The 16,353-nt window shown below is 31.2% G+C and overlaps 2 protein-coding genes across 2 annotated transcripts; one reads left to right on the top strand and one right to left on the bottom strand.

The window, feature by feature from the left end:
* The first annotated feature begins 5,238 nt into the window (after window positions 1-5,238).
* On the top strand, window positions 5,239-5,879 carry LOC130091740 (transcription factor aptf-4-like). Its single transcript, XM_056259792.1, has 2 exons — window positions 5,239-5,583; window positions 5,682-5,879. The coding sequence occupies exons 1-2, from the start codon at window positions 5,263-5,265 to the stop codon at window positions 5,877-5,879; spliced, it is 519 nt and encodes a 172-aa protein (XP_056115767.1). The 5' UTR covers window positions 5,239-5,262.
* A 127-nt stretch (window positions 5,880-6,006) lies between these two features.
* Window positions 6,007-9,564, bottom strand: LOC130091861 (uncharacterized). The gene is made up of 6 exons (XM_056259990.1): window positions 8,642-9,564; window positions 8,069-8,165; window positions 7,881-7,991; window positions 7,580-7,746; window positions 7,057-7,424; window positions 6,007-6,026 (listed from the first exon to the last, which is right to left on the bottom strand). Exons 1-6 carry the CDS (start codon window positions 9,541-9,543, stop codon window positions 6,007-6,009), a joined length of 1,665 nt encoding a protein of 554 aa, XP_056115965.1. The 5' UTR covers window positions 9,544-9,564.
* Window positions 9,565-16,353: the final 6,789 nt, after the last annotated feature.

Below are 16,353 nucleotides of genomic sequence, written 5' to 3'. Positions count from 1 at the left end.
TCATAATAATACTAATAATAATATAATATCTAATATTACACAAACTGTAATATTTCACTATATAATATTAATAATAATAATAAAATATATTTTGTTGACCCAGGAACATCATATTTTTATGTTGACCCAGAGACATCATTCCTTATTACTCATCTAATATAAGACAGACAGTAATCAATCACTGTATTTAAATAATCATAATAATGATATAATATCTAATATTAGACAAACTGTAATCTATGTAATACTAATAATTAAGTATCTTGTGTTGACCCAGGGACATCATTCCTTATTTAAATAATCATAATAATATAATATCTAATATTAGACAAACTGTAATATTTCACTATATAATATTAATAATAGTAATAATACTAATTATTAAATATATTTTGTTGACCCAGTAACATCATATTTTTATGTTGACCCAGAGACATCATTCTTTATTACTCATCTAATATAAGACAGACGGTAATCAATCACTGTATTTAAATAATCATAATAATAATATAATATCTAATATTACACAAACTGTAATATTTCACTATATAATATTAATAATAATAATAATAATAATAATTAAATATATTTTGTTGACCCAGGAACATCATATTTTTATGTTGACTCAGGGACATCATTCCTTATTACTCATCTAATATAAGACAGACGGTAATCAATCACTGTATTTAAATAATCATAATAATAATATAATACCTAATATTAAATAAACTGTAATATTTCACTATATAATATTAATAATAATAATAATAATAATAATTAAATATATTTTGTTGACCCAGGAACATCATATTTTTATGTTGACTCAGGGACATCATTCTTTATTACTCATCTAATATAAGACAGACAGTAATCAATCACTGTATTTAAATAATCATAATCATAATATAATATCTAATATTACACAAACTGTAATATTTCACTATATAATATTAATAATAATAATAATAATAATAATAATAATTAAATATATTTTGTTGACCCAGGAACATCATATTTAATGTTGACCCAGAGACATCATTCCTTATTTAAATAATCATAATAATAATAATATAATACCTAATATTAAATAAACTGTAATATTTCACTATATAATATTAATAATAATAATAATAATTAAATATCTTTTGTTGACCCAGGAACATCATATTTTTATGTTGACTCAGGGACATCATTCCTTATTTAAATAATCATAATAATAATAATATAATATCTAATATTAGACAAACTGTAATATTTCACAATATAATATTAATAATAGTAGTAATAATAATAATAATAATAATTAAATATATTTTGTTGACCCAGGGACATCATATTTTTATGTTGACCCAGGGACATCATTCCTTATTACTCATCTAATATAAGACAGACAGTAATCAATCACTGTATTTAAATAATCATAATAATAATATAATATCTAATATTAAATAAACTGTAATATTTCTCTATATAGGCTAATATTAATAATAGAAATAATAATAATAATGAAATATATTTTGTTGACCCAGGAACATCATATTTTTATGTTGACCCAGAGACATCATTCTTTATTACTCATCTAATATAAGACAGACAGTAATCAATCACTGTATTTAAATAATCATAATAATAAAATATATTTTGTTGACCCAGGCGCATCATACCTCATAGCTCAAGTTTTATCTCATTTGAAGATGATCACAATATGAAACCAATTTCAAATTTCTTAATTAACATTAATTTTCTTCTTTGTACAGATCATCTATGGAGAAAGATAAAGGGTAAATATTATTAAAATATTGTCTGTCTGTATATAAACCAGAAATTTGACTTATTGCAACATTTGTACAAAAATGTTTTATTTTTTTATTGCAACATTTGTACAAAAATTTGTTGTTTTTTTCTTCCTTTTTTTCCTTTGAGGTCCTTCCGTGTGCCCTTATTGACGAAAGAGTCACTTGCGACACTAGATGACGGAATGTGGCTGAATGACATTGTCATAGACATTGCATTGAGGTAATTCTTTTGAAGCATCATAAAACTGCAAATCATAATATTCTTAGCAATAATTTTCAACTAAATCTTTCTAGGTCTGTTCATGAAGAATTAGGACGTCATATAAGGCGGAAATCTTTGATCTACCCAGTGCATTTTTACACTAAATTAAAAACCAGGTAGGAGTTACTGATATGTTAAGAAAGATAAAGGGATCATTAAATGAATTTGAATTTCACAGCCAGTTTCTCTTTATATATTTTTTAGATGTTCATGCTACAGTGTCTAGCCTTGCATGGCTCTTGAAGAAGCCATGTAGTGTCATAGTTATATATTGAATCCTATTATTGAAGAATAATTGTAACCACATGATTTATCATGTCATCTGTGCAATTTTAGTGGATTTTCTGGTGTCATCAACTGGACAAAACATGAGGACATTTTTCGAAAGGACTATCTTTTGATAGTCGAGAATGTTCTAGGGTGAGAACTTTATTTATTTACTGGTTGTTATGACTTATTACACAGCTCTGTGTCAAGCTCAAATATGAATGGCCAGTCGCACCTTCTAACAGTGTGTTGATTCTCAGTAACAACACATATTGGGGTTTATTATGCAATAACCAGTCTAATTAACTTTTCATGTTACATATTAGATGCCCATTTAAACATTTAAAATAATGGAAGTGATGGTGCCCCTTAAAATAGTAGCACTGTGAATGGCACATATGCAATTATCAAAACTTATTTTACTTGTATTGTCTATTAATGATTTTCAGAAATCACTGGAGACTCATGATTGTGTGCTTCCCTGGAAATGAAGAAGTGGAACACATCAAAAGGGGACGAAAATTGGTGCAAAAAAGGAGGTAAATATGTATTTAGCATTTGGGTAATTATATTTGGTGCTGTTACCCCACAATGAAATAACGCTGCTACTTTTAGTCCATTACCAAACATTTATATTATTAGATTTCTCTGTGTTAAATCAATTGTGTTGTACATTTAGGCCTTGCATTTTAATGCTAGACTCCCAGTCTGAGGAAGTGAGTGACAGCATGGATGTGTTCCAAAACATTCGAAGGTTGGTTCTGTTGTATATCGGCCCATATTTTTATGTAAATACAACACAAAATTAAAATTTTTACTCATTCTCAATTTGTTTTAAACATACATGACTTTCTTCTATAGAACACAAAGGAGGACTTTGAAATGGTTACCTGGGATTAGTCATTATCATACAGTGACGATAATAAGTACTGTATGTTAGCTTTTGAACTCCATATAGCATGAAAAAGGACCACAGTTGAAAGTAGTAGTCATTACACATTTATTATATTCCAAGGCTTCTTAAACCATACACTATGTTTGTAACAGTAAGACAAATTCAATTTGATATCAGCAAACTTGAAAAGTGGATAATGGTTAGCGAACAATAATCTTAGTTTCCTAGCTGTCCTGTTAATATATAAAGGGATAAAAAAGTGCCTTAAAGTTTTCTGTTTGGCTAAAAAAATAATTAGACTGTGGTGCACAGACACTTTTATTACAGTTTAGGGCTCTCACAGAGATGGATGCAATTTCAGAACTGTTCATTCTCTATTTATAAAGCTTGAAATAATTCTGTTTTATAATGACAATTGTCATTGATTGTAAACTGACTGAGAAGGACAATCCTCAAAGATGACAATCTGCTCGTGTTCTGTTTGGCAGAAGAAAGTCATTTGAAGTACATTTGGGTGATTAAATTATTGATAGATTTATAGATTGATAGATTTTTCATTTTAGGGTGACCTATCTCTTTAAGATATGAGCAAGTATAATGTTGCAAAGCAAGGACAAGGCATGCTTTAACAAAAAGTTCGGTAACACTTTACAATACGGGTGCACTAATAAGCATTAATTCATGCTTAACTAATGCAGATAATACTGAATTAATGTGTAACTAATGATTATCTAAGCTATTCATTAATGATTACCACATTAGGAACTAATTAAGAGTCTGTAAGGTTAATGTATTAGTTCATACATGCATTGTTATTAATTAAATATGTAATTGTGGATTAATTCCCTAATAACTCATTTTTTTAAATAATAGTGTTAATTAATATGTTAATTACCAGAATGAGCCAAAGCCTTGTATTTCAACTTCCAGATAATACAGGTACACTAATATGCATTTATACATGATTAATTACTTCATTGTTAGTGCAAATTCATGTGTAAATTACTACAATTACTAAATGACTAGTTAATAATGATGTGCCTCAACAAGTAAAGTCATAACATAATGATACCTTTGCAAATCATTAGCTAATGATTAATTAAAGCAGACAACTGGAAGTTGAAGTGCATAGCTTTGACTAATTGTGGTAATTAACACATTAATTTACACTATTAGTTAATAAAATGTTATTAAGGAATTAATACACAATGACACATTGAATTAATAGCAATTCATGTATTACTTAATCTATTAATCATATCGACTCTTTATTAGTTGCTGATGCAGTAATCATTAATTAATGGTGTAGTTCTTCATGAGTCATACATTAACTCATGATTATCTGTGCATTAGTTAAACATGAATTAATGCATATTAGTGCACCCGTATTGTAAAGTGTTACCAAAAGGTCAATAAAATGTCATAGAGATAAACATTTAATAAGGTTGTTTTTGTATTGCAGTTACTTAACAGAAATGTGGAAAAACACAAGAAAAAAGCCTCGCACCTTTTCTGCAGATTCTATGCCAGCCCTGAAAGTGCGGGTACCCGGACAGCAAGGAAACATGTCTGAATGCGGCATATTTGTGTTACTCTATGCAGAGAACTTTCTGAAGGTAAGTAAAATGGTTTCATAGATGTTGGTTAGCACTTTTTTTTCTTTCTTTCAATCATGGCACTGTGCATGTCACTAAAATAAAACAAATAATTTATGTTTCAATTCTTTCCTCTAGGATCCTCCCAAAGAACTAATTGATGAACTTGACTGTACATCCTGGTTTACACTGGCCGATGCATTTTCAAGGCGTGCACAGATCAGGGACAAAATGCGAAGTAGTTTAGAAGGTGTGTTTGTCTATTTATAGCCTGATGAAATCAATTCAGTTAAAATATCTAAAATCATGTGCCACTATTTTCTTACATTTTAGGAAGATATTTTAAAAACAGCATAGGGTGCACAAGCATAACTTTCTGTTGTTTTGATTTGTCAGATGATATACTTAACCTGTGCAACAATAATCTTGTAATACTGGTGATTGACTATGAGTTTTGTTTATGCAGCACAGGCAAGAGAAGCAGAGGAAAACAAAGCAGAAGAAAGAGAAAGTGAAGAGGAGCAAACGGTTGCTGAGAGTGAGCAAGAGAAAAACATAGCCAAGAAAAGAAAAATAGAAGGTATAGAGGAGGAAAAGATGCCTGAGGAAAAAAAAGAAGACAAAACAACCCAGGGAGGAAACTATACAGTTCTGGGTAGGCTGTCAGTGCCAGGCACCAAAAGGAAGTACACTGTAACCCAAGATGAACTGAAGAGAAGAATCATGGCAGAAAACATGTCTAACAATCTGTTAAGAAGCCTGATTAGGGTTTGTATATGCTCTCTATATAAACCTTATAGCTATTTGCTATACTTTTAAATTAGAGCAAAACATTTATAAAACAGTAACATTGGTTTTACCTAAAGGTTCGTAAAGAGGATCTCCCTGAGGAGCTCAGAGAACAGCGGCCGATCAAAGCAAAGACAAAGATAAGCATGTTCTCTGCTCTCAGTGAAGGGGAGGCCACAGATTTGGCCCAGGATCTGGGAGCCATGCTTGGGCGACATGTACACCTAGACATGACTGAAAGTGTTCCCAGTGCTGAGGCAGACGTTGCAAAGTAAGTTGCTTTCCACATTTAGATTTTTTAAACTTGCATCTTGCTTTAAAATCTGTCCATTGATATTTACAGGAATACACTCTGCACTCTCCAGCACTTGCTAAGGGAAAAACTGGGAGAGGAATCACCTTTTAGTCTGCTAACCCATACGCTTGGACCACAAGTGGTAGATGTTGTCATCTCATTTTTAATCAGTCAGTTTAAGTAGAGGTTCACTGAGCCATTGAACACAATAACTAATGATTGTTAAATTGTAACAAACATTGTCATCTCAGTTAAGCAAGTAATGTTACATTTAATTGGTTTAAAATATACAACATATCACTGTTGCAGAACACATTCAGACAGCTGAGTAATGTAAAACGTTCATGGTTTGTTTAGCTTTATTTACAATTAAAGATGGCATTATTACTATTTTTTTCAGATTTCAGATGTTGTAAAACGATGCATTTAAAATGTATAAGTAAAATAAACATCCAAAAATCAGCAGCCTCCTTCACTTCATTTCTCATATGCACACTTAAATTTAGCAAGTTAATTTTAAATGTATATTTTACATTGTCTTAGTGCCTTAGTTTGTTTTTTTCATATCTACATTCACTTTTATAATTTAGTTTGTCGTCTTTTGAATTTCAGTCCATACTTTCGTTTCATGTTTTTTGCTCTGTGTGGAAACAATGGTCTTATCTTTCTTGTCAGGTCTGTAGTTACTGCTGAAAATGCGGCTGTTGATCTACTCATGCTGGCATTTGTTACACTGTCATGCAGGTTTTGAATTTGCTGGCTAATGTGCTGAGGAATTGTCTGCCAATTCTGCACACTCTCCAGTATTTCCTTTAACTTCTGCACTTCAGTTTTTGAGTGGTTTGCTGCAGTGTTCACATTTAACTGCATTGACGTGTCTTCTTGCCACAAAGTAGGTACAGCTCTTGTTGATATGACATCAAATAATTCACTTGCCAGTAGAAAGCAAGCACATTTCTCAATGTAAGAGTATGTACAACAGGTGCATTGAAATGTCATCGCAGAAGTGTGGTAAATTCTCTCATGACATAAACTTTGTACATCTACCTCTTTTGTGTCAGTGCACAGAATGGAGTAAAGCTTCTTTTGCTTAAGTACGCTAGCATGTGCGTTTATTTGATGATCCAAAGCAGGAAATTTTTTAGAGTCATGTTTACTCAGCAACTCAATCACTACAAGATGTTTACAGGGATGTCCTCTGATTCCAATTGGGCAGCTACAAAAACTTTCAGATGGACAAACTTTGTAGGATAGACCAGGGGTTTGTTCTGATGGAACTTCATAAAGGTACGTGTCGTTGGATATAAGATTAATGCTATCTTGCCAACCTTTTTCCACCAATCTAGAGGCAGACTTAAGTATTTCTCCTGACTTCAAAGAGGCATTTTTCATTCTTCCAGCTGCCTGCAAATCGTGAATGACCTGGAAGTATCCATCTGTCTTCTTGATGAGAATGCTGATAAGATCATCCAGTCTACGGTTCCTAATGCCTCCCAAAAACTGATATTTTAGGCGATGGAAAAATCTAATTGGACAAGCAAAGAAAAACAATGCATGTTTTAATGTGATTGTTTTAGTTTGATATTATGATATGATAACAACATCAAAATGCTGGTGATTCTATTACATAATGTGAATTAACTCATAATCAAGTTTCATAAGTTTAATTTAAAATATTACCTTTCAACAAGATTGTTTGTATCGGAGTCAGCATGGTTGTAGCACCGTCCAAAGTCAGACCATGTGTGTCCTATTTCTAGCCAGTGATCCTTGAAGTATGAGCAAAGAGCTGGGAAATCTTCAAACCTCTTGAGGAATTGTTCAGCAGTTGACTTAAAATCTTGATGCTATTTTAACAAAATTAAAAAAGAATAGGTGATTTAATGTTAAATGTAACTGATTTAATGTTTATTTTAAAATAGTTATATAAATAGTAATAGTACAATTAAGGAAGCAAAATTGAATTGTTAATTGTACGCACTGTTGCACAAAGCTTCATCTTTCTGACGAAAGAAATGATTTCTGTTCTAACATCAGTATTTGATGGCCCACTGACTCCAGAGTCTGTCTTCGAAAGCCAGCGGACAACAGCCTGAAAAAAGAGACAATAAATAACTTACGGTACATTTTTCAAATATAAAGAATATATACATTTGTATGTATACATACTTGCATAACATGATACCAGCAAAGCAAGATATCTGACTCTGGGAAGACTTTCCGCAAGGCATTCATCTCACACATATCCTTGTCCACCATAAAGCACCTAGAGGAAACAAAATAGCATACAAGAAGGATGAAGAAACAATAGCCATGTTAACTATATATATATATATATATATCCTTCAATAAAGATAAATACAAATGCGTTATATATAACTGCATTAGCAGATTTATTTATTTTTTACATGTGAAAAACTCTGCCAGTGTGGAGTAAGACATAATGAGACTATATTAAAGATACATTCTCTGAAAACAAGTCTTTTACATCTTATGCAGTGTTGCATCAGAATGTAAATTTCTTGAAACATTTTTCTTGTTTTAAGAATGTAATAACTATGCTAAGTACATGTAACATATGTAACAAGTGCACTGTAAAATAAAATGTTACAGAGTAATTTTTTGGCAGGGCAGTGAGATTTCTGGGGGTAATTCTATAATAATTCCAATAATTGGGTAAAACCAATAATTCTACTTCAAGTATGTAAATTTAATTAAACTAAAAAATGTATATATACATACCTTGGTGCAGCAGGACACACTCTCCTTAACTGCTGTAAAGCTATCTCTAGTGTTGCCTCTTTCTCATTGCCTGTTACTATAAATGCGACTGGAACTCCATGGCCATAGTCATCTCTTATAGCCAGGGTATAAAGTGGAAAATTATACTGGTTGACGCAATGAGTAGCATCCAAAAATATAATGTTCTTTCCATGTCTGTGTAGATTCTCTCTCATGTTGGGAGTCTGAAGGATAATTATGAGATCCTTCTCATGGGAAAAAGGCTGAAAAAAAACAACATTATCCTTGAGGTGACTGGTCAATAATTTGGCTGAACTAACAGCATCATCTTTATCCAAATGGCTTCGGCGTACCAAGCATGTACGTATATTCTCAATGTCCTTTGGAGTGACAAAGTACTGACGGTTGTTCAAGTCGGTGTGTCCACGAGATCTGGACCATTTGTGGGATTCCAGTAGAATGATATCTGGCTTGACCCCCAATGAGATCCATTCTTCAATTTGTTTGACCAAATCTGGACACACTGTTTGAAAGTGTCCTTCTTGTTCACAAGTTGCATTGTGGCCATTGTGCTCTTTGCTGGTGCGTTGTACAATGATTTTGTGGCTCAGCCAATCACTTTTAATCTTAAATGATGTGTAAGCCATACATCCTGAGCTCTTGTAACTTCCATCAACAGGGTTCCCTGACCGGATACAGTAGAAAATGTAGTACCCTTTATCCTTGTCCTTTTGACTTGCAGAATTTGTGTTTCTAAAATTTGTCAAAGTTGTAAGTTTTTCTTGTATGAACGTCTCATGATTTTCTTCTTTCTTCAGGATATGCACATCAACTGTTATATTTTTGTTTTTTCCTCTTTGTCTTTCTTCACGCAACACTCTTTTCTTAATGAAACCCTCCATTTCTCTTTACATTCTGGGTAGAAAAACATGCATTATCTTTAGGGTTTTTGTCTCAGAATGTCTTTTATATTCTTAAAATAGTGTAACCACTATTATAATTAGAGTAAATACAACTTGGCCAAAAATAGACTACAAATGCTCTCCATAATATTACAATATAACACCCTGGGTCAGTAAGATAATTCATTATTATTAGGGGCCAAGCACAGAATGTGCGTAGGCACCTATTGTTTTCGTTCGCGTTCTTCTTCGTATTATTATTATTCATTTTTCCGACTGGGAGTCTATGGTAGCCCAAATAACCGCTTGCGGGAAAGTTATAACGGTTTTACATTCTGATAGAGGACAATCCCAAAATCAAATACACCAATTTTGGTGTCTCTAACTCATTCCCTCTAGCGCCACCACCTGTCCAAAGTTTCACTCATATTTATGCGAATAACTTTTTAACCATAATGCCTTCTGATCCCTGAGCTTATGCCGATTCGATTGCATCCTATGTCGTAATTTTCCGTCATATATAAATATGTCCGCCATTTTGAATTGTCCAAAAAAACTAATTTTTCAAACTCGTCCTAGATGGTTTGTCCAATTTGCACCCGATATTTCATTATTTTTATTACATATATTAGCCTACATATATTACAGTTTGTCTAATATTAGATATTATATCATTATTATGATTATTTAAATACAGTGATTGATTACCGTCTGTCTTATATTAGATGAGTAATAATGAATGATGTCTCTGGGTCAACATAAAAATATGATGTTCCTGGGTCAACAAAATATATTTAATTATTATTATTATTTCTATTACTAATATTAGCCTATACAGAGAAATATTACAGTTTATTTAATATTAGACATCATATTATTATTATGATTATTTAAATACAGTGATTGATTACCGTCTGTCTTATATTAGATGAGTAATAATGAATGATGTCCCTGGGTCAACATAAAAATATAATGTTCCTGGGTCAACAAAATATATTTAATTATTATTATTAATATTATATAGTGAAATATTACAGTTTGTGTAATATTAGATATTATATTATCATTATGATTATTTAAATACAGTGATTGATTACCGTCTGTCTTATATTAGATGAGTAATAAAGAATGATGTCTCTGGGTCAACATAAAAATATGATGTTCCTGGGTCAACAAAATATATTTCATTATTAGTATTATTACTATTATTAATATTATATAGTAAAATATTACAGTTTGTCTAATATTAGATATTATATTATTATTAGTATTATTATGATTATTTAAATAAGGAATGATGTCCCTGAGTCAACATAAAAATATGATGTCCCTGGGTCAACACAAGGCATTTAATTATTATTATTATTACGATTATTAGTGAAAATTACAGTTTGTCTAATATTATATATTATATTATTATTATGATTATTTAAATACAGTGATTGATTACCGTCTGTCTTATATTAGATGAGTAATAAGGAATGATGTCCCTGGGTCAACATAAAAATATAATGTTCCTGGGTCAACAAAATATATTTAATTATTATTATTAATATTATATAGTGAAATATTACAGTTTGTGTAATATTAGATATTATATTATCATTATGATTATTTAAATACAGTGATTGATTACCGTCTGTCTTATATTAGATGAGTAATAAAGAATGATGTCTCTGGGTCAACATAAAAATATGATGTTCCTGGGTCAACAAAATATATTTCATTATTAGTATTATTACTATTATTAATATTATATAGTGAAATATTACAGTTTGTCTAATATTAGATATTATATTATTATTAGTATTATTATGATTATTTAAATAAGGAATGATGTCCCTGAGTCAACATAAAAATATGATGTCCCTGGGTCAACACAAGGCATTTAATTATTATTATTATTACGATTATTAGTGAAAATTACAGTTTGTCTAATATTATATATTATATTATTATTATGATTATTTAAATACAGTGATTGATTATCGTCTGTCTTATATTAGATGAGTAATAAAGAATGATGTCTCTGGGTCAACATAAAAATATGATGTTCCTGGGTCAACAAAATATATTTAATTATTATTATTATTTCTATTATTAATATTAGCCTATACAGAGAAATATTACAGTTTGTCTAATATTAGATATTATATCATTATTATGATTATTTAAATACAGTGATTGATTACCGTCTGTCTTATATTAGATGAGTAATAGGGTCAACATAAAAATATGATGTTCCTGGGTCAACAAAATATATTTAATTATTATTATTATTTCTATTATTAATATTAGCCTATACAGAGAAATATTACAGTTTATTTAATATTAGATATTATATTATTATTATGATTATTTAAATACAGTGATTGATTATTGTCTGTCTTATATTAGATGAGTAATAAAGAATGATGTCCCTGAGTCAACATAAAAATATGATGTTCCTGGGTCAACAAAATATATTTAATTATTAGTATTATTACTATTATTAATATTATATAGTGAAATATTACAGTTTGTCTAATATTAGATATTATATTATTATTAGTATTATTATGATTATTTAAATAAGGAATGATGTCCCTGAGTCAACATAAAAATATGATGTCCCTGGGTCAACAAAAGGCATTTAATTATTATTATTATTACGATTATTAGTGAAAATTACAGTTTGTCTAATATTAGATATTATATTATTATTATGATTATTTAAATACAGTGATTGATTACCGTCTGTCTTATATTAGATGAGTAATAAGGAATGATGTCTCTGGGTCAACATAAAAATATGATGTTCCTGGGTCAACAAAATATATTTAATTATTATTATTAATATTATATAGTGAAATATTACAGTTTGTGTAATATTAGATATTATATTATTATTAGTATTATTATGATTATTTAACTAAGGAATGATGTCCCTGAGTCAACATAAAAATATGATGTCATGGGTCAACAAAATATATTTAATTATTAGTATTATTACTATTATTAATATTATATAGTGAAATATTACAGTTTGTGTAATATTAGATATTATATGATTATTTAAATAAGGAATGATGTCCCTGGGTCAACACAATATATTTAATTATTATTATTACATAGATTACAGTTTGTCTTATACTAGATATTATATTATGATTATGATTATTTAAATACAGTGATTGATTACCGTCTGTCTTATATTAGATGAGTAATAAGGAATGATGTCTCTGGGTCAACATAAAAATATGATGTTCCTGGGTCAACAAAATATATTTAATTATTATTATTAATATTATATAGTGAAATATTACAGTTTGTGTAATATTAGATATTATATTATTATTAGTATTATTATGATTATTTAACTAAGGAATGATGTCCCTGAGTCAACATAAAAATATGATGTCCCTGGGTCAACAAAATATATTTAATTATTAGTATTATTACTATTATTAATATTATATAGTGAAATATTACAGTTTGTGTAATATTAGATATTATATGATTATTTAAATAAGGAATGATGTCCCTGGGTCAACACAATATATTTAATTATTATTATTACATAGATTACAGTTTGTCTTATACTAGATATTATATTATTATTATGATTATTTAAATACAGTGATTGATTACTGTCTGTCTTATATTAGATGAGTAATAAAGAATGATGTCTCTGGGTCAACATAAAAATATGATGTTCCTGGGTCAACAAAATATATTTAATTATTATTATTATTTCTATTATTAATATTAGCCCATACAGAGAAATATTACAGTTTATTTAATATTAGATATTATATTATGATTATGATTATTTAAATACAGTGATTGATTACCGTCTGTCTTATATTAGATGAGTAATAATGAATGATGTCCCTGAGTCAACATAAAAATATGATGTTCCTGGGTCAACAAAATATATTTCATTAATATTACATTTTATATAAGGCTACAGTTTGCCTTATGGGCCTACTAGATATTGCATTATTATTATTATGATTATTTAAATACAGTGATAGATTACAGTTTGTCTTATATTAGATATTGTATTGATATTATTTTGATTGAATAACCCGCATTATTGGTAGCCTATTTGGTCCCATCCGCTAAAGTGTTTTGCTTTTCTTTTGCAAAAGGATTATGAGGGTCTGCTAAACGAATGCAGGGGAAAAGTGATATACATCAACGGGAGAAAAGATCCGACGATACGATCACGGGGAAAACACCATACCGGATCGGATGACGAAACGATCTCGGTCCGATAGGAGATTTGCACCTTATATGAGCAGTTTAGTTAGTGTTGTTAGCGTTAGTAATGCATTCATCGTGAAATTAAAAAGAATACATTACAGTAGATACAGACACGCATTTGAAATTATACGTTTTATACAAATTGCACTTACCTCTGTGAAATGAAGTAGAGACGTTGATGGCTGGCAAATTCAAAAAGTAGCGCTCAATCTGGATGATGTCACGTGATGAATCTGATTGGTTGATCAATTTTGCATAAGCACCTCCCTTGTTGACCCAGGAACGCGTCTAACTCGGCAGAATCAGGACGTGCCAATCCAACAACACAGTGACAGATACAAAAATAGCCCCTCCTTTTCAGTAAATCTGACCGAAACCAGAGTTTATAGAGGGTTTTCACGACGTGTCATCAATTCGGAAGTCGGCCATTTTGGAGGCACTGAACATAAACAATGCCACTGAACTGAACGGACTCACAAATTTGGCTGATTATTGCTGCTGAAAAATGGTCTAGTTTTGGTCTGTACTAATCGGTTGCATCGGGAAAAAACATTTCGAGTTCTATAGACCGCCAAAAGTTAAAGAGAAGAGTGCAAAAAAAATTATGAAAGAAGGCGTTTGTGGTTGAGAGCATCACCTCATCAACCACAAATGAAGTGTAAATGAAGCGTTGACTATGGCTAAAAATGTTGACGTAATTAACTATGGCTACATTCACACTGTCAGTCCAAATCCGATTATCTTTGTATCCGATTGGAATCTGATCTAAAATGATGTCCACACTGTGTATCGCAACTGTTCAGATCCGATATGTGTGTCCATGCAGCTCTTGGGCAATATGGCATTGCGTTGATGGAGGGGTTTGCATTTGCAATACAGATGTTGTCTTATTTAAATTTTATTACATGGAAATGTGTAGCCGCCGCGCTGGACTATACTGCGTATTGAGCTGCAGAACTGTAGGAGGCTGTTTTACAGCTTTTTTCCCGCGCTCTTGTCTGCTCCGGTTTCAAAATGTGTTTCAGAAATAATCATTTTCTGCTCGTTTCTTTGCAACAACACAGCATTGTTTCGGCAGCGACTTGCAGAATGTTTCCTCTAACAACGTCTGATGTTTACATTTTACGTGGCGTGAGAGTCACATACCACCCGAAATCCGATCGTTCAGACTGACGCTGATGTCCTGATATGTGAATAGGATTTCAAACCACATATGGATGTAGCTTGAAACGGATTTCATGTGCTTTTTTGGACTGACAATCTGAACGGTAGCCTATGTCGGGATAAGAAATAGAAGGAAGAATTGCAGTACGGGCTAGAGAAGCTAGCTCGTTCGGACCTTTACCACATATTAACTTTAGTTTGTCAATTTTGCGTTCTCTCCTGCTTACTAAGTCCTTCTCTATATGATTTCGCACCTACCATGTGTTTTTTCCGTGTTTTTTTAGTGTAACAATGTGTTCAGTAGTACATAAACAGTGCAATCCATGCTGTTGTTTACATCTGAGTGCCTCGATAATGGCCGCGCATCCGGGTTACCGCCCAGAACGTGACGTCGGTGAAAACCCTCTATATAGCTACAGTTTTGGCTAATTTTTAATATAAATTAGTTTTCAGGCTCATCAAAAATTCTCAACAGCTAACTTCTGATAATTTTACAATTTATTGCATTAATAAATTATTCAAAATAATTCTCAATGTAGTTTGACAAGCGACATCAGCCCCGACAAAACGTTGCACAACGTTTTTTAAACAGAAACGGTGATGCGTTGAACACACTGTTCTGATGACGCAAGAGTTGCAACTATGGCAGCTGAGAAGGCCATTCTTTGTGAAGAATTTTCGGAGCCTGATGAAGTCGGTATAAATATGTGTTTAATACTACAAAATATGCCCGATGTTACAGTTACTGCACTTGCCGCCCAGAACACAAGAGAACATCCCAATCGAGTGAAGGGATTGCTGAAACTGAAATGGAAGCACACATATGCCTAATTCAGACTAAAACACATCTATTTAGCCTCACATACTGACTTTATTTGTATAATACCCTGTATTTTCATTTTTAGGAAAAGCACTTAATAACCATTGTTTATTTCTATACCAAATGTCATACACTTGCAATGAAGCTAAAAATATAAACAACTACATCATTATGTTGATATCCTATATTTTTACAATAAAACTTACGACAAAAATGTCTTCTAATATCCTCAGTTGTTGCGTATACCGAGCTACATCGAACACATTTGTAAATTACTTTCCTTGAACCCATTGTGCGAGTTCACTTTAATACCGAGTGCTTTATATACATGTTGCTGCTGATTGGACTGCAGTTCTGACACACCCACCAAACAAGAGAAAACGTATCTCAAACCCTGTTGCACACCGGTGCACGCCGTTTCCAGGAAACAAGACGTTCAACCCGGAAACTGTATAAACGTTGCGTACCGTTTTGAACTTGAACATGCCCCAAGTGTTGATAGATTCAAGGTATTGATAGGTTTCTAGGCCTTACCTTGTGCTGAAGTGATGGAACACAGGCAAAGTTGAGGGATACCT

This window comes from Rhinichthys klamathensis, unplaced genomic scaffold (assembly GCF_029890125.1).
Source record: "Rhinichthys klamathensis goyatoka isolate OS25496 unplaced genomic scaffold, OSU_Roscu_1.1 h1tg000170l_1, whole genome shotgun sequence".
NCBI lineage: Eukaryota > Metazoa > Chordata > Actinopteri > Cypriniformes > Leuciscidae > Rhinichthys > Rhinichthys klamathensis.
This window is presented reverse-complemented; position numbering and strand designations above follow the sequence as displayed.

Coding starts and splice junctions, on each gene's coding strand:
- LOC130091740 (XM_056259792.1), top strand. CDS start 5,263: ATGAGTTTTGTTTATGCAGCACAGGCAAGAGAAGCAGAGGAAAACAAA. Junction 5,584..5,681: donor TGTTAAGAAGCCTGATTAGG/GTTTGTATATGC, acceptor TTTTACCTAAAG/GTTCGTAAAGAGGATCTCCC.
- LOC130091861 (XM_056259990.1), bottom strand. CDS start 9,543: ATGGAGGGTTTCATTAAGAAAAGAGTGTTGCGTGAAGAAAGACAAAGA. Junction 7,992..8,068: donor GCTGGTATCATGTTATGCAA/GTATGTATACAT, acceptor CTCTTTTTTCAG/GCTGTTGTCCGCTGGCTTTC. Junction 6,027..7,056: donor TGTAGTGATTGAGTTGCTGA/GTAAACATGACT, acceptor TTGTGGTCCAAG/CGTATGGGTTAGCAGACTAA.